Here is a 25,187-nt window from a genome sequence, read left to right as displayed (position 1 = left end):
ACATGTGTTTTGTATTGCACCATTAAGTAAAAATAACATATATATAGCCATGGATATAGAAAATGACAAATTAAAAGAAGAAATAAAAAAATAAAAGCAGCAAATTAAACTATCTATACAAAGATAACACTAATCAATTTACTTCCATGGTCAAACTTAAGAGCGAGGAACACGATTCCCTAAAAAGAGTGATTTGAAAGATTTTTTGCATTAGATTTCGAGTTCTCAAATTTGTTTCAATAGTTCCACCACATTGATGTAATGTCATTACAAGATGATACTCCCATAACAAACCGTGCATACATTCATTACATGTACTATGTCACCAATTAACACAAGTTGTATTGTTTCAGATTCAATTTAATAAAACAAACAGTGGCATCCTGAAGAGCAAATATAAGACATCGTAATTGGAGACAGGAAAGACAATCAAGCGACAGGGTGCCTGCTGATAATAAAATTCATTTGACAATATATCAATTTCGAGCTTTTTTTAATATACCACCTTTTCATTTTCTTTAAATATTATCGAAATACAAATGATGGAAAAATGTTGTACGGGAAAAAAAATTGAACAGCGAATCGTTTATTATTATTTAAATGTTAATGTATACTTTATCATTTATCATTAAATACGTTTCGCCAAATATTTTGTATTCAATATTTATCGTTTCTATTTGAACAATAAAAAATAGCCGCAGTGAACACTTTGAATTTGAACTTATTATGTATTATTCAGTTCATTTATTTAAGAACAACTGGAATTTATTTTACATGTATAACAGTATGATCTCGCTAATGTACGTTGTTTTCGTATATTACATTTGTGTTGGTTATTTTTTTTCAAAGACAACTTTTCAATACGCCGGAGACCTAAGAATTTCTTAATTTAAACTGACTTTTCTGACATCAAAATATAGCTTTTTGACAGGAGTATTCAACAGTTATGTATTAATAGTATTTCCTTTGCATATTAAGTGTGCTTCAATTTTTTTAGTTACTGCTGTCTCGTTTCTTTTGAACATCATCGTTATTTACTGATGTGAGTAAGGGAATTTAGATAATGAAACTTAAAAAAACCGGAGACCTAACAATGAGATAAGATAAACCGATTTTTTATACCACCAGAAAGGTAAATCTATGTAGAATTCGGTCGTATGTGTTAATAAGTATTCAGACGATTAATAAAAATAATATGAAGAATTAATGAAGGGTACCCATTTATTTTCCCATTACTTTCTATGTTAATCGAACATCATTAAAAACATTGCACCCCGGGTGTCGCTGATAAGGGTAATCGGCCATTAGCCTACGGTGTCCTTCATTCTTGGGTATGATTAAATCGACTGAAATCTGGTCAAGAATCTTTTCCATCATTGACTTAAATTGTCAGCGAATTTAACAGTCTTCATGAACAAAACAAAGCGCCTATTATTTCATTTTTACTTGTCCTAAATATGCTTGAAATATTTGCCATTTTACGTTTAAGCAATCAATCAATCAATACTCATGAAAACGGAATGTCTACTTTGTCCGAAGTTGGTCTCGAATTTATGTTAACCGAAAGACTTCCGCTACAACTTTTGGAAAAATGACCCTCAAACTTTTACACAGGGGACTCTTAAAAAGAGTATTAAACACACCAAAACATAAGTTAAACATATTAAGTACAAAATGTTGCTCGTATTATCCGGTAAACGATTCATTGTTTGGCTTGACAGAAGAACAAAAACAGGTATGAAACTTGGGCTGTTGGGACGTCGACATGGCTCTTATCCCAATTTATGGATTAACATGGCTCATGATTACAAAACAACACAGACAGATGCAAACAGATGAGTTTTACTCGAGGCAATAATTGTTAAAGCCTATAATGTATCGGGAATGTAATTTACTACATTGTTCAAGGGGACACTTTTTTGTTTATGGTTCATCATAACAAATGGACAAAAATGGCTGTGTTTACACCTCAAAACTACTCTGAGGACAGACTAACCGGTGCAGTTGAAAAAGTTTTAAAGCCTGGCATCTACTAGATATATAATATTTAAGTGCATTTTGTGTTTCAGAAAGATAAAATATTTTATGGATTTTGATGGTCATTTTTGTTTCGTTCCTGTTGTTGGAGTAAAAATAATCAAACACCTGAATTACATTTGATACTGTCCACTCAGTAACACCCTTTAAACTCACCTATTCTTGTGAGATATCTATTGTCCTTTTATTGTCCATGTCAATTAAGGAAATCAATACAATCATGACAATATAATACAGTTGTTACCTGAGAGGGAGCATCTCAAAGATTTAACCCAACTTAGTTTATTTTAACATCTTCTGCAGGAACAGAAAAAATGCTCATCAAAATCCAAAAAGATTTTATCTTTCTGAAACACAAAATGCATTTAACTTTTATATATCTAGTGGATGCCAGGCCTTAAAACTTTTCCAACTGCACAGGGTAGTCTGTACTCAGAGTAGTTTTTGAGGTCTAAACACAACTATTTTTGTCCATTTGTTATAATGAACCTTAAGAAATTATGTAATTAATTTATCATAACTGAAAATAAACTCATCATAGATACCAGGATTAAAATTTTGTGCACCAGAATTTAACAGAATGAGGCAGTTGTTACGAGTGAATGAAGACAATGTCTTTATAAATAGTTATTAAAATACCGTACTGATTTCTGTAAAAAAAAAAATAGCAACAGTAAAACCATTTTTAGTCTTATCAATTTGCTGGTCAATTACTTTTTTTTTTTTTTTTATCTTTTTACAAATCAGTCACTATCATTAAAAAATAATCAGTAACTTTGCATACATGGATTATGGGTAAAGATATCCTGTATCATTCTTCTTGACTGTAAAGTAAATAACTCATTTTACTAATTGCAAAAAGAAAACATCTGCTTGATTGGTGTATCATTGATTCAAACATCTGCATGAATGGTGTATCCTTGATACAAACATCTGCATGCTTGGTGTATCCTTCATACAAACATCTACAAGATTGGTTTTGTTTTTGTGATTACATCTGTTTCTCAGATACTTGGAGCAATAGGTCAACTATATTTGGTGTATGGAATGATTGTAAGAATGTTCGATGACTGTCAGACCTCGTCTTTGTGTATGTGCTTAAAAAATTCATGCACCAGGGTTTAAGTAGCATGATAAGATTTTGTATCGGTCTTCTTTGCAACTTTTATTTTTTACACAATATAATGATATTGATTTTAATAGATATTTACATTTAAAAATAAGGAGATGTGGTATGATTGCCAATGAGACAACTATTTACCAAAGTTCAAATGAAGTGGATGTAAGCAATTATAGGCAACCGTATGGCCTTTAACAATGAGAAAAACCCATACCATATAGTCTGCTATAAATGGTCCTGACATGAAAAATATAAAACAACTCAATTGAGAAAACTAACGGTCTAATTTATAACAAAACAATTTACAAAAACAAATATGACATACATGAACCAATGACAACCACTGAACTACAGACTCCTGACTTGGCACAATCACATAAAGAATGTGGCGGGGTAAAACATGTTTGTGAGGTTCAACCGTCCCCCTAACCTGGGACAGTGGTGTAACAGTACAACATAAGAACAAACTATAAAAATCAGTTAACTCATCAGATCTATACAAAGAAAAACATCAAACAAAAACACAGAAAGTGGCAGGGTATATATCCATCTCTCATCCCTTACAACAAAAAAGACACTGAGTACAGAACTGAGAGTACTCTCAGTTCCTGACAGATAGTTCAAAGCCAATAACTAATAAAAAAAAATCACGTATCTAAGATTACAATTCCATGATTTATTTTTCAGTTGAGACAGTCAGTTTTTCAATTTTGTCAAAAAGAATTAGCACCAAAAGCACAAGAAATTGATCATAAAAATGAATTTACAGAAATGAGAGTAAGTATATTATTTTTGAAAATTTCCAATTATTTTTTTGCACATTGAAAATAGATTGTTTGGCATTTAGAGGATATTGTTCAGTTTCACATTGTAATGTCCTTTTTAGGATTTAAAGGTATGTTGTGGGGATGAGATTTAATAAAAAAAAACACTTAAAAGCATAGATTTGGTTACATAGAAATTTTACAAATGATGTTTTCAGCTATGATATATGGTTTTATTTTGAACTCTGATAAATACTTTTCTTGGAGAAATTAAATCTACATTCCCATATAAAGTAATATTTCACTTTAAAATTATTTTGCAATTTTTAATTACATTCCAAAAATGAAAATTTTGCTAGTCTTCATTGTATAATTCTACAAGGTTTTGGTATATTTTTTCATGCTGTCATTTTTGTCTCACTGCGACGAAAGTTGCGGAAATCGAGACATAGGGATTGCTGCGACGGCGACAGCTCGGGCATCAACAATTGTTTAGTTTTCTGCTTAAGTTAGGTTGATAGGATCTACTTGTGATTATACTGATAGATCAATGATATTGTGTATAAAGTTGCATTACTATCAGTTTGATGACTATTTTGAGGCCCTGCCCCCTAGGTCATGGTCCAGTGACTTTGAATTAATTAGCAATTTACGATGTTAAGTTTTCTGCTTAAGTCAGTTTGATAAGAACTACTTGTGATAGATCAATGATATTTTGTATAAAGTTGCATTACAATCAGTACATATCAGTTTGACGACTATTTTGAGGCCCTGCCCCCTTGGACATGTTCCAGTGACTTTGAATTAATTAGCAATTTTCAATGTTAAGTCTTTATGCTTAAGTTATATTGATAGGAACTACTTACATTAAACAACGATATTTTCTATAAAGTTACATTACTGTCTGTACATCTCAGTTTGTAGACCATTTTCAGGCTCTGCCCACTAGATCATGGTCCAATGACTGAACTGATATGCAATGTTGCTGTTCATCAGATTGTCTTTTTCTGAATTTTATGCCGATAGGTGAGACATATCTCTGTGTCAACAGTTTATTAGTTGTTACAGTGCAATCGAAATAATACTTAAAAGAATTTGTTGGCCTACTTATAAAAAAAAAAAATACATATAAAAGGATTAATTATATAGATATAACCTATATTCAATTGATAATGTACTGCTACTTGTAAATTTTTATTTGGATTTGAAATTCTTCTTGTCATACTTATACACTTTTAATGAACTGACAGTACTGTGACAATATTTTATATACTTTTTGTTATGCTGCTGATCAAGGTAAAAAAGAATAAGTTGATTACAGTACTATACAATACTAGTTTACCCCACAATATAGTTATTGCCTGACTAAGTCAAGTACCTTTACAGTGGTTGTCTTTGTATACTGTAAATTCAGACATTTTTGTGGGTATTTATTTTTGTGATTGTTCAAGAATCAACACAAAATCGATATTAATTATTGCGATTTCAGGAAATAATGCTATCAAAATGTCAAATGCCAATTTTTATTCTTGCCACAATGATAAAAGCATCACAAAAAAAATTCTGAATTTACAGTATATCTTAGTGTTTTGTAAGAGTTAGACTATTTGTGAACCTATTTTGTAAATTTCATCTTTATATTGCAAATTTTATTTTACATTGTAAAATTTCTTTGAAAAATTCATAGATTTGCATATACAAATGTGTCATATAATTTTAATATCATGTGAAAAATTTTGTATATGTTATACCTTATTGCAAGAGTTAATCTTTTTTTTTAGAAGTGACATTTTCTAATATTTAAATGATAACATACTTAGTAAGATATTTATCTTTGTATTTAGGATTTTTGGAAGAAATGTGGAGAGATGGGATTACTTGGCATAACAGCACCAGGTTTGTATGAACATCAGAATATTGTTCTAGTTTTAAAACTGTTAATAATGTCAGTTTACTAGTTTTGTTTATATGTCAAAGGAACGTTTTCATTTTTATACCCCCGCTTTAAAAAAGTGGGGGTATACTGTTTTACCTCTGTCCGTCCATCCGTCAGTCTGTCCATCCGTCCCATGAATATTTTTAGTCGCATCTTTCTCAGGAACTACATCATAAGGATTTCTGAAATTTGGTTTCAGGGTTTTTATAAGTCAGCTATACCGTGTGATGTGTTTTCAGATTCATCACTCAACAACTTCCTGTTTACCGAGCACTTACATATTTTTACACTTAAAATTATCCATATTTGGCCGGGGGTATCATCAGTGAGCAGTAGCTCGCAGTTTCACTTGTTTTAGTACATTTTACTGTATGTTGTTAAAATGATCAGAGAAAACAATTATATTCACAAAACAGAGTTTCACTGATTTACCCTAATACACTTATTAAATTTGTTGTTCACAGGAGGAGTTTAGTTAAGGGCCTTATTTGGTCTAAAAATGTGAAGTTTTATAAAATCCTTTGAGGTTTGGTGCTTAAATAACTGTCAACCACTTCCTAGTTATAAGGTTTAAAGTTATAAGTTCTTATAAATGGTACATAGGATGAAAGTATAATGTGAAATGCAATGAATGAGTTGAATTTGAAGTGCATATCTGATTTGCTGTCATCAGAAATACTCCAAAAGTATGGAAATTACATAAAAATACATTTTGAGCTGTGGGTATATAACAAAAAGAGACTTTAACAATAATAGCCAAAACCAAGTAAGGGTTCTAACTGATCTGATATTCAGCTTGGATATTTAATTTTAGCTCAATATGGTGGATCAGAAATGTCTTATTTAGATCACTGTCTTGTGATGGAAGAAATGTCCAGGGCTTCAGCAGCGATAGCACTCAGTTATGGTGCATCTTCAAACTTATGTATAAATCAGATTGTCAGAAATGGAACAGAAACACAGAAGGACAAATATTTACCAAAGGTATTTGTGTTAATAGTAGCTGAATTCATACAAATGTTCTTAGGACATTTCCATAATTGAACCTGTGTGTGTGTGTGTGTGTGTGTAATTGGGTGGGGTGTTATTAGAAGGCACTTTAATGAAAATTTTGTCAAAAAATCAAATAAAATTAATAAAAAAATATATTGGGGGTGATTAGGAATATAAAAAAGTGCCTGGTGTTTTGATATTTAAAAAAAAGTTGAAATTGTGCAAATCTTATTATGAACTGACAGATGCATTGATAAAAAAACATTACAATTACTATTGTTTGTTTCAGTTAATTAAGGGAGAATATGTTGGGGCTTTAGCTATGAGTGAAGCAGGATCAGGATCAGATGTTGTATCAATGAAATTGAAAGCTGAAAAGAAAGGTATAATTATTATTATAGGGACTGTATCATGTATAGTGCATTCACATTGTCCGTTAGTCTGTTTGTACATCCGTCCAACAAATATCTATACTACTAAAATAACTAGGTCCAACTTGTTAGCTGGCATGACATAAAAACAACAATTCATAGAATTGAACTTTATATATAACTAACATAGGACAATGGTGTTGTTAAAAAATTACACCATTCCAGGCCCTTTTGTTTTCCACATAATGATATTACCAAATATTAACAAGTTACGGGTTGAATCCGATAATGATACCAATAGTATATGTCACATGTAGTTTCCAGTTGTAGTTACCTGTTACCTTCTGTAAATCCCTCCTTTATCAGGAACATTTCCAGTAGTTGTTTTATATCTATGTTACAATGAAGTACACTATTTAACAAGTCTGTTTTCTTCAACCTCAATACCACTATTAATTTTGGTCAATTACATGTAGGTAAAAAATTATAAATTTATTTTATAGTAAGTTTATTGTAGTAAGAAAACAAGGATGGGTTCCATCAGAAAGATTTTGATCGCAGAGAAAACTCTGCACATTACAATCAGCATGACTTTATCAGATGACAATATGAATATTAAAAATCCAGGCTAAATATAAGGCATTTGACTTTGATTCAGTCACAGACCCGTGATGTCGCAGATGTGTTCTAGTTTCCTTTATCAAGGCCGTAACTACCATTGAGGCAAGTGAGGCAATTGCCTCACTAAAATTTCGACACTGATTTTTTTTTGTGTATTTGTCTATGGTAATCAAATACGAAATATAGTCATTTGTTTTTTCTGTCTCAATCTATAACTTGACATCGTTCCTTTTGAATTATTCTTCCCGAATACATAACTCAGCATCTCACCGGGTGATGTTTCTCGATTACATTAACCTAGTTACCGGTAATCAACATGGATCTGTGGTTAAAAACAGGATCTTGCAGAAAAAGGAAAAGCAATACTGAAGGTGAGGAAGGAATAATTCTATTAAACTAATGGATGTTATTTGTGATCACAACAGGTGTTAAGAGTTCCAGTATTGGATATATTTTCATTGGAACTAATCCCAAAACTATATAGACTGACAAATAAAGTCATGGGGCACCGCACAGGAGCAGTCCTGTCTGAGTATCCATTTCCACGTTTTCCCCAACTTTATTCGTTCTCTTTACAGATAAACTAAATATTAATAATATGAAACCTGCATGGATGAGTTTTTATCCATGTTTCTTTTGCCTTAAAATTTGAAAGAACATCCCGTAACCAATTTTGACCGAAGTATTATTGAGGGACGGTATGACCTTTAAAACGAGATTTCGTGTTTTCTAACTCGGGACCATTGGATTTCATGTCTTTTAATTCGGAATTTTGGGATCGGACCCCCTCCTACCCCCTTATTATTCGATTGACGATCTAAAATATTTTACCACTGACTATTTCCAGAAATAATCTGAAATCACGGCCCTACATGTAAACGGCGATAAAATTCAATATTCCTAGAATAACATAAAATGATATAGTTATATCCAATTTCCCGGCCCTAGAACAATGTAGAAAATTGGCAAACTCCAATTTAAATAACAATTGCTACTGAGTCGATGTTTGTTCTATGTTCTGGCGGCAGACTCAAATTTGGATGTTTATGTGACATATAAATTTAGATAAAGTTGTTTAATATTTGGTGTTAGTACATGTCCAAATGTCCCAGACCCCCTGCCGAAATTGTTTGCCTCGCTTCGCTCTGCTCGATTTTTTCACCTCGCTCCACTCGGCGATCAGTTCTGCCTCACTAAAATAATATGCCTAGTTACGGCCTTGTTTATACTAGTAAGGAGATGTGGTATGATTGCCAACAAGACAATTATCCACTAAAGTTCAAATGAAGTGGATGTAAGCAATTTTTGCACTTTTCTCAGGTGCTTTACAGAATCACTTTATATTTGGTCAGCAGCTTGGCAGTGATAAGTTGTAACTTATGCATACCATTCGGATCTGTTGGACATCTATTACGCGGTACCTGTTTTTTGATGCTTTTAATTTTTCAATATGTTAAATAAACTTAAAATTTTGGTCACACGTTTCTCAAGTACTGTTGAACAGAATGACTTCATATTTAGTCAGTGACTTATCAGTGATGAGCTGTTACGTGTGAGCGTTTTCTGGATTTACTATGAATTATGAGTGGGGGTATGCTTAACACGACATCGTGTGCATTCTTTTTCTACATTTCCATTAATCTTGCATAAAACATCCTTTGTATAGACCTGCATATGAGCAACACAAGATCAAATATTTTATAAAATGTGATGATAGAGGAAAAAAATAATCATACACAAAAGTTTTAGAGCAATTTTGTTATGCCTTATGGTATGGATTCCTGATGATTTTTGAAGACAGTATAATATCAGATATTACTTTTTCACTGTCTCATTAGTGTTAACTTCATTGATACTTTATTGATATCAAACTAGTTTTAGTTGAAAGAAAATCTTTAACTAATCTACAGCTCACCTGGCCCAAAAGGCCAGTCTGAGATCATGTAATCATATGTGAAATTAAAATAAAATTATACTTCTTTATACTTGAAGGTGATCACTATGTATTAAATGGTAATAAGTTCTGGATAACAAATGGTCCAGATGCTGATGTGCTGGTAGTGTATGCCAAAACAGATATCACGTCAGATAAACCACAACATGGTATTACAGCTTTCCTAATAGAAAAGGTAAACTTTTTGTGGTCTCAAATTGACTGAGGACATAAACAAATACACACATACTCACTCTGTTTTTGTGTCGCCTGCGACGAAAGTCACGGAAAGCGAGACATAGGGATTGCTTTTCCGGCGACAGAGAAGGCGACTGTGTCAACAATTGTTCAGTTTACTGCTTGAGTTAGTTTGAAAGGAACTACTTGTGCTTGATCAATGATATTTTGTATGATGTTGCATTACTATCAGTACATATCAGTTTGACGACTATTTTGAGGCCCCTGCCCACTAGGCCATGGTCCAGTGACTTGAATTAATTAGCAATTTTAAATGTTAAGTTTTTTGTTTAAATTGGGAACTACTTGTGATAGATCAATGATATTTTGTATGAAGTTGCATTACTATCAGTACATATCAGTTTGATGACTTGGCCCTGCCCCATTGGTCATAGTCCAGAGACTTTGAGAATAAATTAGCAATTTTCAATGTTAAGTTTTCTGCTTAAGTTAGTTTGATAGGAAGTACTTGTGATAGATCAACGATATTTTCTTTAAAGTTGCATTACTATCAGTACATATCAGTTTGATGACTATTTCGAGGCTATGCCCCATAGGTCATAGTCCAGAGAATTTGAATTAATTAGCAATTTTCAATGTTAAGTTTTCTGCTTGAATCAGTTAAATAGGAATTTCTTGTGATAGATCAATGAAATTTTGTATGAACTTGCATTACTATCAGTACAAATCAGTTTGAGGACTATTTTGAGGCCCTGCCCCCTACGTCATGGTCCAGTGATTTTCAAATAATTAACAATTTTCAATGTTAAGTTTCCTGGTTAAGTTAGTTTGAAAGGATCTACTTACAATAGACAGTGTATGTAAGTTCAATAACTTTCTACCATAAAATATTGTAGGGGATGCCAGGATTTTCTGCTGGACCAAAGTTAGATAAACTTGGTATGAGAGGTTCTAACACATGTGAATTAATATTTGAGGACTGTAAAGTTCCAGGTAAGCAATAAGCACACATGAATAGATAAATATATAATAATTCCTCAAAAAAAAACCATGACAAAGCAATCATTTATGACATAAACTTATACTGGCTTTATCAAAGGTACTCAACCAAGTATTATGTGTTGCTTGAACTTGCATCTTCAATCATCTCCATACCAAATCGTATTGCTGTTTGATTATTAGTTTCTGAGAACAGTTTTAGGACATTCACACAGTTAGAGACTCAAGTGATTAGAGGCGATCATCTACTATGGTAGACTGGTAAAAATTCAGCTGTATTGGAATTATTAAATTATGTTCAGACAAATAATACTGAAATATATTGAATCTGTAGGGCCCAAATCAATGCCAGTTATTTTTAAAAGTAGTGATTGCAAATTCTTATATTTCAAGATGGCTGTGTAATATCTGCTTTAATTTTCTCATCCACACATTAGAAACTGTTATCTCAATTGGTTAGCCTTCACAACCCAAGATGTTAACATACCAGAAACTGTTATCTCAATTGGTTAGCTTTCACAACCCAAGATGTTAACATACCAGAAACTGTTATTTCAATTGGTTACCGTAGAAAGGCTTGTATAGTCCGCGGTTTTATTCTCCAAAATTGGACCTTCCAGACGGGGTGCGGACTATAGAGTACAATAAGCAAGAAATAAGAGAAAAATTTCAATTTCGCGGTCGAGGTGGTTTGTTTACGTTCCGCCATCTTTGTTATTTCTATTGTAGAGGGCGCTCTTATCATTTTTCAAACTAGTAATTTTAACTCATCCATATTAATAAGTTATTTCTATTCAATATCAAATTAATACTGATAAATATAAAAACTAAACCTTTCATTACAAATTTCTCGTTTCTTTTCAATGCATTGGTTGAAATAAACTGGTATCTGCTCGATTGAAACGATACAAACATAGTGAAAAAGACAACCGTAAACCAGCTTAGAATTTGTAAACTACAAAACGAAATCGGTTATTGTTCGTTCCGTTTTGGTGTTTCATACTGACTAATATGGTTTGTATTAACTTAAGACCCTTCAAACATTAATGTGATAGATATATTGAAGACTGTTTTACAAAAGGATGGAACTGTTTTACTTTCAAAGTCGTATTATAGTGATATCTGTTATGTACGGATTTCGACTCTCACCGGTTAATTTCTACTTTTACACGTGCTTTTTAAACTTCCTGTTTAAACATACACAAGTTTATAAATTGTTTTTTAAGTGAATTAAACTTATTTTAACAATCATGAAGCGTTCTAGAATCATTAACAAGCAGTTTCAGCTTCTGTTTGATGATGGAAAACAGGTTTTTCCAAGAAAATACCGCAAACGACCGCACAGGATTTGAAATTACCGGAGTTTCATTAGACCTTTTCTAACAGTTACAAAAAGTTTTTTTACCTAAAATTTCATGGGGAGAAGGGGGTGCGGACTATGTACCACTGCGAACTATACAAGCCTTTCTACGGTAGCTTTCACAACCCAAGATGTTAACATACCAGAAACTGTTATCTCAATTGGTTAGCTTTCATAACCCAAGATGTTAACATACCAGAAACTGTTATCTTAATTGGTTAGCCTTCACAACCCAAGATGTTAACTTACCAGAAACTGTTAGCTTTCACAACCCAAGATGTTAACATACCAGAAACTGTTATCTAGATTGGTTAGCTTTCACAACCCAAGATGTTAACTTACCAGAAACTGTTATCTCAATTGGTTAGCCTTCACAACCCAAGATGTTAACATACCAGAAACTGTTATCTCAATTGGTTAGCTTTCACAACCCAAGATGTTAACATACCAGAAACTGTTATCTCAATTGGTTAGCCTTCACAACCCAAGATGTTAACATACCAGAAACTGTTATCTCAATTGGTTAGCTTTCACAACCCAAGATGTTAACTTACCAGAAACTGTTATCTCAATTGGTTAGCCTTCACAACCCAAGATGTTAACATACCAGAAACTGTTATCTCAATTGGTTAGCTTTTACAACCCAAGATGTTAACTTACCAGAAACTGTTATCTCAATTGGTTAGCCTTCACAACCCAAGATGTTAACATACCAGAAACTGTTATCTCAATTGGTTAGCTTTCACAACCCAAGATGTTAACTTACCAGAAACTGTTATCTCAATTGGTTAGCCTTCACAACCCAAGATGTTAACATACCAGAAACTGTTATCTCAATTGGTTAGCTTTTACAACCCAAGATGTTAACTTACCAGAAACTGTTATCTCAATTGGTTAGCCTTCACAACCCAAGATGTTAACATACCAGAAACTGTTATCTAGATTGGTTAGCTTTCACAACCCAAGATGTTAACTTACCAGAAACTGTTATCTAGATTGGTTAGCTTTCATAACCCAAGATGTTAACTTACCAGAAACTGTTATCTCAATTGGTTAGCCTTCACAACCCAAGATGTTAACATACCAGAAACTGTTATCTAGATTGGTTAGCTTTCACAACCCAAGATGTTAACTTACCAGAAACTGTTATCTAGATTGGTTAGCTTTCATAACCCAAGATGTTAACATACCAGAAACTGTTATCTCAATTGGTTAGCCTTCACAACCCAAGATGTTAACATACCAGAAACTGTTATCTAGATTGGTTAGCTTTCACAACCCAAGATGTTAACTTACCAGAAACTGTTATCTAGATTGGTTAGCTTTCACAACACAAGATGTTCACATACCAGAAAATATTTGGTTTACACTAAAACTTTCTAGATACATAAATGATAATATTAGACGTGTTTATGTTACTTTTATCTAGGAACAGTTGCTACACATATATATAATACAATGACTGTGAACAATGTAATTTCATTATGTTTGAGAGGTTATCATTATCTTAGGTAAGGGCTATAACAAAAAAAAACTAACTCTATAAGATAGGTGACATTTATTTTGATGTAGGAAAAATGATTTTATTTGTCATTTTTTTCAGGTATTACATTGACCAAAATTTATTTAAGTACTTTTTTAAATTATTCTGTAGATGATATGATTTGAATTATGTCCAATTTTCAAGCTTCAGATCAAAAATGTATGTTCTATATATGTTAAATGAAGAGTTACCAGTACTTGACCATTTTCAAATTCTTTCAGCTGAGAATATGTTAGGTGGTAAAAATAAAGGTGTATATGTACTGATGTCTGGGTTAGATATTGAAAGGGTTATTGTGGCAGCTTGTGCTCCAGGGTGAGATTATACACACGAGAAAATGCCTCTTAGCTAGAAAGTGTTTCACTGCAATACAACATGTATCAGAGACAATTATTCATACACATTAGATTGTAATTCTAATTGCATATCATGAAATATATTTTTGTCTTCAGTATGATGCTATTTCAAACAAATTGTAAAATTTGAATATATTTGTATTCCATTATATTTTGAAGGAAAAGAAAAAGTGATCTTAAATGGGTTTAGACATTTGGCTTGGTTTCAATCAGTGCAAATCTGGCTATTTATTAGTATTGTATAGGGAAATTATTGTGTGTGTCTAATTTTTGCTATTTTTCATGTGAGACATTTTACTGTCAAATTAACTGTTAATTACCCGGTAAAAAATATTGGACAAGGCCATGAAATGCAATTTTGACCTCAACAAAGATTTAACTTTTCCATCTAAGGCCCTTACACAAACATGATCAATAATGAGCAGGCTGATTGGGTATAAGGGTAAAGGTATTTTGTGATTAACTTCTCAAGCGGCTTCAAAAATATTAAAATGTTTTGATGTACATTGAAGATTTGCATCAGACTTTATGTACATGCTTGGACATTTTTTTTGCAAATTATCGAAAGGTTAAAACATTGTTTTTCATGATATTTGGTATTTATTTTGTGTAAAAAGGTAAAATTTTCAACATAGAGCTTACAAACTTTTCAGAATGCTTGTTTATACATTAAATAGGTGCAAAGACTTTGTACACATATTTGGATAAGTTTTGCATATTTCTCAGTAAAAGCTACCCATTTTGTGTAAATAACTACTCCTACAGTTTCCAAACTTTTCTAGAATCTATTATTCACTCCATTGCAGATTTTCAGATGGTGAAACTTAAGCAACATTCTTGATGTCCTTTGATTTATGCTCCCTAAAGCATATCAAATATAAGTGACATTGTCATTTATATGGCCTTTCCACACACCATGCATATTGCAACCTGGCCATTTGAGTCTTTGATCATCTTTAAAAAATATAAATTGTGCTTTCTGTAAAATTAAAAATTACTTTTACAGAAGAAAATATAATTGGTGGTTTAGGTAAAGGAGTATATGTTTTAATGTCGGGACTGGATATAGAGAGAGGTCTGGGAAGTAGTGGATGTGTAGGGTGAGGAAATTATCTCCAATTTTACAATTCTGTGTAAGAATCAGGCAAGCATCCCATTGCTTTTTTTTTATGAAACTTGCACAAAGTTTTTCGTATTTTCAGAATATATGATATAAACTATTTTTGAAAGAAGCTATTTTATTTCATGTAAATTACAATTAAATTTGTACTTTTATAGCAGTCACCTTCCCATCTTGACAAATGTCTAGTAATCATTCTTAGTTATATATTTTTTGAAAAGTGTAATTATTTTTTTTTAATTTTATGGAATTGCATGTCTGATTCTTATGTAGACAAGTGTATTCAACACATTGTATCATTTCACTCCATTACAACATGTATAGCTGATAAACAATTAATTCAAATAATTTTTAATCTGGTTTAAGTATTGTATTGAGTTGTCTAAAAAATTCTAGGAGATGAAATTATTTAGGTATGGGTAGCTGATTGGATAGCAGCAATATTTCAGCACATTTAGCCCATAATTGATGGAATGAACAATTCAAGTTATGAATGCAAAATGTCCACATACATGGTGTATTGCAATGGAATATATATTCTAAACAATATAAAGCAACATTTAATGAGAACAAATTGGAGACACAAATTAATGAGAACAAATTGGAGACACAAAATTGTTTAAAAGTTGAGAAATGTTGTAAACTTTGAAAAATAATTCAATGATAGAGTAATTCATTTGGTGAATTATTTTATCATATTAAGGTGCAGTTTTCTTGAATGAAGCTATTTTAATCTTCATCTGTACAAAGTTATAATTGAAGTGTTGTCTTCAATATATTCTCATTATTTCAGACACTTATCCTCCAGAAATACAGCTTCATGAATGAGCACAAACTATATTTAGAATGTTATTTTGGAGACGGAATGTCAAATTTTTGTAACAGATCATTTTGGAAAATGCTGATGCAGCCTCTTACTTTAGTCTTTCCTCAAATTTCACACTACGATTTTCTGTGAAAATAATGTGAAATCTTAACATTTCTAACTAGTTTGTGGTCATTTACATAAATCACAAAGCTTCAAGGTTTTCACTGGAAAGCATTTTGTTCATCAGAACTAACAAAAGAACTTGTTAGCAATCTGTTTTCTGGTTTTGCAAATGTTTTCCAGAGTGAAAATGATACAAGATATATATGCTTTAAATTCAGATATTTTTGAGTGCATTTATTATTTTGATTGCTGAACAATGGACACAATTTATTACAAATTATTAAGATGGCAAGAAATGCTGCATTCAAATAATACTTTCAGAATTTAAAATGAAAGTTTTAATTTTTGACACCTGTACATGTCCTGTCAGAATAAAAACAATGCAAAAATTTCTGAATTTACTGTATACCGGTAGTAAGGACATGTACATATTTAAGAAAATTCAACACTGATGAAAACACCCCTTTCTTTCCTTGATAGTTGAGAATATGATGGGAGCATTAAACAGGGGAGTGTATGTACTATTTAGTGGTCTAGATATTGAGAGATTAGTATTGGCTGCAGGTCCACTTGGGTAAGTTCAAGTGTTGGTTTAAATGTGCATTGGTCACTGGAGTTAAACAAGCAACAATCAATCAATAATTAAATGTGCATTAAAAATTTATACTCACCATGGTAACATTGTGATGTGTAATTTATCACTTTCCAATTTTGTACTTCAGCAAAATTTTCTGTATTGTTTTTATCCTGATGACATACTGCAGCAATCCCTAAACATGCTAAAGTGTTGTTATTATAATTGTTTTCACATTTTCAAAATTATATGTTGAATCAATTTTCTTAATAAAACTTAGCAATTTTCGCTTAAATTTTAGCCAGTCCTTTGAAATACAGCCTAGAAAAGACAGTTAATTCAGTAAAATGTTGAATACGTGAGAAAAAAAAATTGTGACAATTTGACAATTAGAGAAAAGTCCCATCCAAAAAGATTATTACACAGAAAGTGTATTTTTATGTCTATCTTCATGCTGACATAAAATCTGTTTGGATGATGTGTGTGCTCTTATACTAAAAGACAAAATATTCCTGAAATTAGCCTATTATTTGAAAATCACACATCAGTGATATCACAATCAAATTGCATCATGAGAACCACACTATTTTTTCATTTGCATAAAGAAGGTTAAAAATGTTACCTAAAATATTTTATTTTCGGTCAAATTACAAGGCTAAATAAGTCCCACATTGTACCTTCTAATTTGCTTTAAGGACTTTTCATCCCTGATTTATGTTGATATATACTGCTAGGAAAATTTATCTTGTAGTTACGGTTACAAAGAATTTCTAAATCCACAATGGCAGCAACAGAAAAAATGCCAAAATACACAAAAATACCATATGATTTTTCATTGCACAGTTTAGAATTTTTCTTAGATGTCTTATAAAGTTAATTCATATAATGACTTATTTCAGAATAATGCAAGCATGTTGTGATGTTGCTTTTAATTATGCTCATGTTAGAGAGCAGTTTGGTACAAAGATAGGGGAATTTCAGGTTAGTACTGTATTTAAGGTAATATTTTAGTTACAAGTGTGAGGGATAATGTTTTGCATCATTCTGGACTATTAATCTATGCTACGTATTCAATTATGATTCAAATCAATATAATGTAAGTGTTAGTGTCCGACAAAGTATAAGACCTTTGGGTTATGGTCAAGATGGAGGACAGCAATTAATGCAACTTGTCTTTTACTTTTTAATACTGTCCTTCAAACCATATCTATTTTCATTTGAAGTCTATTTTTTAAGCGTTGCTCATTTATGGATCTTTGCAGCCATGCATCAGTATATTCTCTCTTCAGTTATACTTACATTATAAAAGTCAAATAGTTCCTACAAAGCATATATAATTAATATTTTTCCCTGCAGTTATATAAAACTAGATTCTTTTTATTTGGACATTGACCTACACATGACTTAGTACCCAAAATATTTCACTGGAATTCACAAAATTATGTGTAGACCTGAGTGATGTTGTGCTAGCATGCACACCTCCAGTATGGAAGGTCATGGATTCAAACCACGGCTAGGTCAAACCAAGACTTTAAAATTATTTATTAAAGGTATTTGCTGCTTCTCCAATAAGCACACAGCATTAAGGAAAAAGACCAAAGAATGTTAGGCACAGAGTCAGAATAGTTTGTCCAGGTAGCGTGACATGTCTTCCTGTTGACTGGACACCACAAGGCCATGACTTTTGCTATTCTCTATTTTGTTGAAATTGTCTCATTGCCGTCTAATGATCTTATTTCTTGTAGTTTTGTTATTAGAAAACTTTTTATTAGATATATCAATACTTTATATGATTATTTTTTTCTAACACTTAGATGATCCAAGCAAAGATGGCAGACATGTATACAACACTGAATGCATCAAGGTCATATGTCTATAATGTAGCCAGGGCTTTAGATAGAGGGGAGCGACAACCAAATGTATGTATAAAAAATGGTGCACATAACACATGTTTCTGGAAAAAAGATTTCATCTTGTATGCCCCAGACTTAAAGATTGGAAGCCAAATTGTAATATGTTTGAGAGCATAAAAATTAAATGTGCTTAACAGAAAAAATATTTTATTCAATATTCAAAAGCACTTTGCAGTTCAAAAAGTTCCTGCTTCCTCCACAAATAAAAACTTGCCTGACATGATAATGTTAAGAGTGATGAAAGTGGAGTTAAATACCAACAATCAATCTAATTGGAAACAAAATTTAATAAGAATCTGAAATACCATCCAATTAAGTAAGCTCCAATACATAAATAAAGAGTTGTGCTGTTATTGCCTATGAGACAACTACTGTAAATTCAGAAATTATTGCAAGCATTTATTATTGAGATTTTTGAAGGACGAACAAAAATGCAAGATTTATTATTGCAATTGCAATATGGCATTAATGATTGATGTGATTTAGCTATAAGTTTATTTCATTTAAATTTTTTTCTCTTATTCATCCAGTCTGATATTTACTAAGTTAAACTCATTTTTTACTCAATTATCTTATATATTTTTTCATCGTACAGGACTGTGCAGCTGTAATATTGTATACAGCAGAGGCAGCCACCAAAACAGCACTGGATGCTATACAGATTTTAGGTGAGATAATTTTGATAGAAATAAGTGTTTACAACAAAAACTTCTAACAGGTATTTCTGAAGGTTCATGAACATGTTACTAATGTTTGTCTTTGAATCAGACTTTGATATAAGAAGGGAGTTAAATTAATTAAAATTGAAACCCTAGATTGACATCTGGTACAGATCAATGGTAGTTTGTTATAAAAGTAAATAAAACTAATTCTACAAAGTGCTTATTCAAAACTTAAACCGATGACATTTTTGAAAGAAGTTGGGTTAAATTTGAAGGGATGATTAAAATAAATCTTGTCCTAGTTTGTTATTATGCCCCGCCGGGGCATTAAGTTTCACCCTTGTCCGTCTGTACGTATATACGTCCCAAAATTGGTTTCCGTTCTCTAACTTAAGTTTGCCTCAACCAAATGTTATGAAACTTATACACAATGCTTATTACTACAAAACACATTTTGGTGGCGTCACTTATACCGTTCTAGAGTTATGCCCCTTTACAAATGGAAAAATTGCTGATTTTTCGGTTTCTGTTCTCTAACTTTAGTTTGAACCAACCAAATGTTATGAAACTTATACACAATGCTTAATACCACAAAACACAGGTCAAGTTTGAATTTTGGTGGCGTGACTTCTACCGTTCTAGAGTTATGCCCCTTTACAAATGGAAAAATTGCTGAATTTTTCATTTCCGTTCTCTAACTTTAGTTTGCCTCAACCAAATGTTATGAAACCTAAACACAATGCTTATTACCACAAAACACAGATCAAGTACAAATTTAGGTAGCGTCACTTTTACAGTTCTTAGAGTTATATCCCATTATAATGTTACATGCCAGCGGGGGCATCATCTGTGTCCACATGAGAGCTGAAAATAAGAAGTGGTTTGAGAATCAGTGTTTTTTTAATCAACTTTCTACAGACAATGCCAATTGTTTTCCTTGTTGTATGAATTAGACATAGCCATCAATTAAAATAGATGATTTCACACTACCATACTTTGTTTAATTTCAGGTGGAAATGGTTACATCAATGATTATCCAACAGGGAGATATTTAAGAGATGCCAAGTTATATGAAATAGGAGCTGGTACAAGTGAAGTTAGAAGACTGATTATAGGACGGGCTATTAATGCTCACTACAAATAATCTATAAATAATTCATTGTAAGCGACTGTGATAAGAATTAAATGTAAAGCATTGTAAGGAGTATTAATTGATTGATAAAATAGTTATCTCAGGGAATATAATATACTGGAAACACTTTTGAATAAGTTAAAATTATGTATTTCTTTGATTTTGAATATTTAAAAATGCTGCTATCCTCATCCAAAAGCATTGAACCTTTGTAGTTAGCAAATGGCAGATTTTTTCTTAGCACTTAGTATTTGTATTTGTGAACCAACTAGATCATTTCATTAATAAACCAAACAGTTTTTAAAAAATAGTTAAATGCTTTTGATATAGTAAATAGCAGTCTTTTTTAGGTAGTCAGTTTAATGTCAAACAGAATTTATATATTTCAAAAAAAAAGTATGGTTTAGTTGCTTTATATATATCAAAATTTACCCTCGATCAGTCAATATATTAAAATTACAATTTGAAGAACAAAAACCAATGCTGTACATAAATTTAAAATTTGAAAAAAGTAGCGTTTTTTTGTTTGTTAGTGAGTTGCTGTTTCATTAGCATACACCACATGTGTTTTTATTCATATTGAAACTGTGTAGAACAAGTAGTTGTAAATTGATCAAATCCAAGGAATTGGTTTTATTTAATTTATATTATTTCATATTTATTAAGGAATTTAATACTGATTGCACATGTTTTTGGTACTGTCTTGTTATGTTCACTTATATTATAAAAGTGGTTAATTGTGACATACGGTATAGACAATCTATTATTGTAGACTATTCTGTATTGATTTTATTGTATTGTTGTGTTGCTGTCTTGTTTATGTTTATCTCACATATCTTTTAATTCATATATATCTATAATGAAACTTAAATCTATAATTTTTGTTGTTGTCTCTTGAACATTTATAGTTATAAAAAAGTAATGTACACAGATTTAAAATGATCAGGAACACTCATATTATTTAATCGGAATAATTAAACTAAAAACTTTATCTCTATTATCAAGTATTTTTGTGTTTCTGAAGATGTATGTTCATTGATAAACAGATTAGCTGACTGTTAATGAACAACCATGGGTCAAACATATTCATTTTACTTTAAGTATTTAACTTGTTCTAATATTTGTTTGTACTGAGATTATGTATATAATATTAAGCAGTCAATTTGAGGATAAAAATGGTACCTTTGATGTCAATAAAATCATGTTTATATTTTTTCTGTTCTATTTAGATGTCATTTTAAAATGTCTTTTACTAAAAAACATGTTAGGGTATACCTTTGTCCATCTGCATGTCCATATTGTTTTCACATAGTGTACACAGCCTCAGGTTTATTCCAAATCAACAATTTAAGATATTTATATAATTTCTGGTTGGATATAATCTCTTTTTTGTCTTGCCTGTGACATAGATATGCTAAAATGCCAGCGGTGGCATAAACTCTATTTGTATATAACTTTATATTTCAGAAGGTAGAAATCCTGGATGTTTCATAACGTGTATGTAGATGCCTTATATTAAGAAGTTTCTATCTGTCATAAGTCCATCATCCTTCACCTCATATTCATGGTTAAGCCACTATTTAAAAAACTATATATGGAATCCTTACAAGGTCTACAGATCTGTCTATCAGGGTTCATCTTACCTCAACCTCATTTCATGGATCAGTGGTCAAGAATAATGTTACACGACTAGGTCCATTTCACAGATACAGCAGTTACTAAGGTCAACTGTATTTAGTGTGTGGAATGATTGTAAGGTGTACATGTCAAACTGGCAGAGTTCATCTGACCTTGATCTCATTTTCATTGTTAGTGGACATCTCTGTGATCTATCTTTGGAATCTGACCACAAGCCCAATGTGATATGACAAATCACCATCCACAAGGTTCTAGAACAACAAAAGCCAAACTTAAGAAGAAGGAACCTCTCAGAGTCATACAATACCATGAGGTATATTGTTAGTCAAATAAAACACTGACAATGATTTTCCATCATTTATGAGTAAATGAAAAAAAATTTCAAGACTGGGAAGATTCAAATTAACTGCATGAGCAACCAAATTGTAGACCTAAACGTCTTCCAATCCAGACTCAAAAATATGATCAACAATGCTAAGTGACAAGACAATGCACAAATAAAATCAGCAACTTGTATCAAATATACTAGTTAACAGTCAATTTCATTTTATTTCATTACAATTTTATTTCATCACAATGTGATCAAATGAGAAAACAACATTCAGAAAAAACAAAAGGCCTTGCGAAAAAAAAATTATGAAGAAAACAAGCATACATGCAAACACTTCAATCAACAAAGCAATTTCAACAACACATTATCATCAAGGTCTTTAGACCATCATATCATATCAGGGTTTAACTTTTCTAAAATTTATCACAAGGTCACTGAAACATACACACAGAAAATTAAAACCCAGTAATATTTTCAGTGCAGAGAACTCTAAATATAGTATTAAAAACACGCCATTTTATTTATTTAAGGTACTTGGGTCTGTTGACAATAGCGTCATCATTTTTGTTTTGTCTGCAATGAAAGTTAGATTTATGTTTCAGCATGTAATACATAGGAATGCAAGTCAGACACCAACAGCTTGGGCTTTTTGTCTTAAGGTTTATATCTCTAAACAAGATGTGTTGGAACGACAGGAATGGCCCCGTTCACCCAAAAAGCTTAAAGCCATTTTTAGGAGTGGAAATTTGAGAATGAAAGTCTGTATAACTGTTATTTTCATGAATTTTCAAAGTTCAAAACCCGTTATTTTGGCAAAAATCAGCAGAGCAGAACCAAACGTAAACTCGATCTGTAACTCATCATAGTAGACTCACATACTAAAAATCAGCTCAATATGTGAAGGTGTTTAGAAAAAAGTCTGTATAACTGCTATTTTCATGAAATTTTCAAAGTCCAAAGCCTGTAATTTCGGCAAAAATCAGTGATGTGGAACCAAATGTAAACTCAATCTGTAACTCATCATAGTAGACTCACACACTGTTAATCAGCTTAATATGTGAAGGTGTTTTGAAAAAAAGTCTGTATAACTGGTCTATGTGGAATGACGGAATGAAAGATATGGGTAAAACTATATAGCCCTGACCACTTTGTTGCGGGGCTATAAAAAGGAGATAGAACATGATAATCCATTTCATGTATGTAGATGGTATTTGTCTGTATGACAGGGTTCATCTGACCATGATCACTGATAATGCTAAGCTTTTGTGACACTTATACATTTTCTTTTGCCTCTCTTTAATAGTTAGACTTTGATCTAGAAAACTTTCAACATAAAATTCAAGCATAATCAGTATTTAAGCAGGCACCTATACTGTGAATTCATTTATTGTTGTGGGTACAAATTTTTGTTAGTTCAAGATGATTGAATTTCATGGACACTTGATTCCGTAGTTTTACCAAATTTTGTAAACACTACAGGAAATTTGTATTTTGTAATTTATTTTGTGGTTAAAACTCAGCCCACCAAGTTCCCCAAAAACTATTTCCCCACAAATACTGTAAATTCAGAAATTATTGTGTGCATTTATTATTGCAAATTTTGAAGAATGGACAAAAATGCGAGATTAATTATTTCGATTTCAAGAAAATCTGCATAAAGATTAAAGACATATGTACCAGATATCAGAATGCGATTTCTTATTATTGCGATCCTCACCCAGTCGCATTATTTGCAATAATAAAAACCTCGCAATAATTTCTGAATTTACAGTAATAATGAAACACAATTAGTTTACTTAAATGAAGTTTACAGTATAATCTCCACTTGGACAGATAAAACATTTATTTTAAATATAATAACAAATAACATTGTAAGAATGAAGAATGTAACAAATATTTAGTGTTGGAGGCCTTTGAGGCGACAAAATATACATGTATATATTTGTTTCTTTGAACTTAAAAGAATTTTCTCTTTTCAATTTTATGTCAAATAATTTGACCTTTCTATGCTTTATTGCATAATTGTCCATGTGTCTTTTTAATGCCATCATTGCTATTCTTGTTTTAGTTTCTTTTCTCATCTCCTATAATTCTTCTTTTTCTCTTACCTGTGAAAATAATAGAAACTTTTTCTCAAGGTGCTTATATAAATGTCATATATTTAATACATGTTTTAACCACAAGAGATTATGTTTTTAGTAATTATCCATACTAGTAACAGAGTAATAGAAGACCAGTACCTGTATTGTTATAAATCTCAGTTTATGGCCAAACTCAGTAAAGACCCATCTAAATTACATTTAATTGATAAATTTATAAACACTGTTACCATGATGATATTTTTGCTTTAAACAAGAATTTTCTAATTTTACTAGGGAAATCTACCCAAAGGAACTAACATTAAATAAATTTATGACATAGAGAAGATTTTTTGGATGGTGATGTTCCTTTGGCTTCTTCTTGCGGTGTGTATATTTCACAACTTGTTTGCCTGTGTCTGTAGTCCTGTTTTAGATTTCAATGAATGAAATCTATATATAAATGGTAATACTGAGTCAGGGATTTTCTGACCACAAATTAATTAAAACCAATTTCTTTCAAAGATACAAAGATTTGGTTAGAAAGGTTGGCTATACTTGAATTCTTATTAAAAAC

At 31.5% G+C, this 25,187-nt stretch overlaps 1 protein-coding gene across 2 annotated transcripts; it reads left to right on the top strand.

Annotated features, from left to right (window-relative positions):
- The first annotated feature begins 1,556 nt into the window (after window positions 1-1,556).
- LOC127709211 (isovaleryl-CoA dehydrogenase, mitochondrial-like) lies at window positions 1,557-21,776 on the top strand. Of its 2 annotated transcripts, none has more exons than XM_052214612.1 (12): window positions 1,557-1,735; window positions 3,845-3,934; window positions 5,766-5,817; window positions 6,672-6,841; window positions 7,140-7,233; window positions 9,835-9,971; window positions 10,870-10,966; window positions 16,763-16,856; window positions 17,756-17,837; window positions 18,671-18,775; window positions 19,365-19,437; window positions 20,442-21,776. In XM_052214612.1, the coding sequence occupies exons 1-12, from the start codon at window positions 1,592-1,594 to the stop codon at window positions 20,573-20,575; spliced, it is 1,272 nt and encodes a 423-aa protein (XP_052070572.1). In that variant the 5' UTR covers window positions 1,557-1,591; the 3' UTR covers window positions 20,576-21,776. The 2 variants fall into 2 exon arrangements, with proteins under 2 accessions (XP_052070572.1, XP_052070573.1); XM_052214613.1 differs by lacking the exon at window positions 16,763-16,856 and adding an exon at window positions 15,238-15,331.
- The last annotated feature ends 3,411 nt before the right edge of the window (window positions 21,777-25,187 follow it).

The sequence above is a fragment of the Mytilus californianus genome, unplaced genomic scaffold, assembly GCF_021869535.1.
Source record: "Mytilus californianus isolate M0D057914Y unplaced genomic scaffold, xbMytCali1.0.p SCAF_7, whole genome shotgun sequence".
Classification (NCBI taxonomy): domain Eukaryota; kingdom Metazoa; phylum Mollusca; class Bivalvia; order Mytilida; family Mytilidae; genus Mytilus; species Mytilus californianus.
Note: the sequence above shows the minus strand (reverse complement) of the source record. Positions and strands in the feature narration are given on the sequence as shown.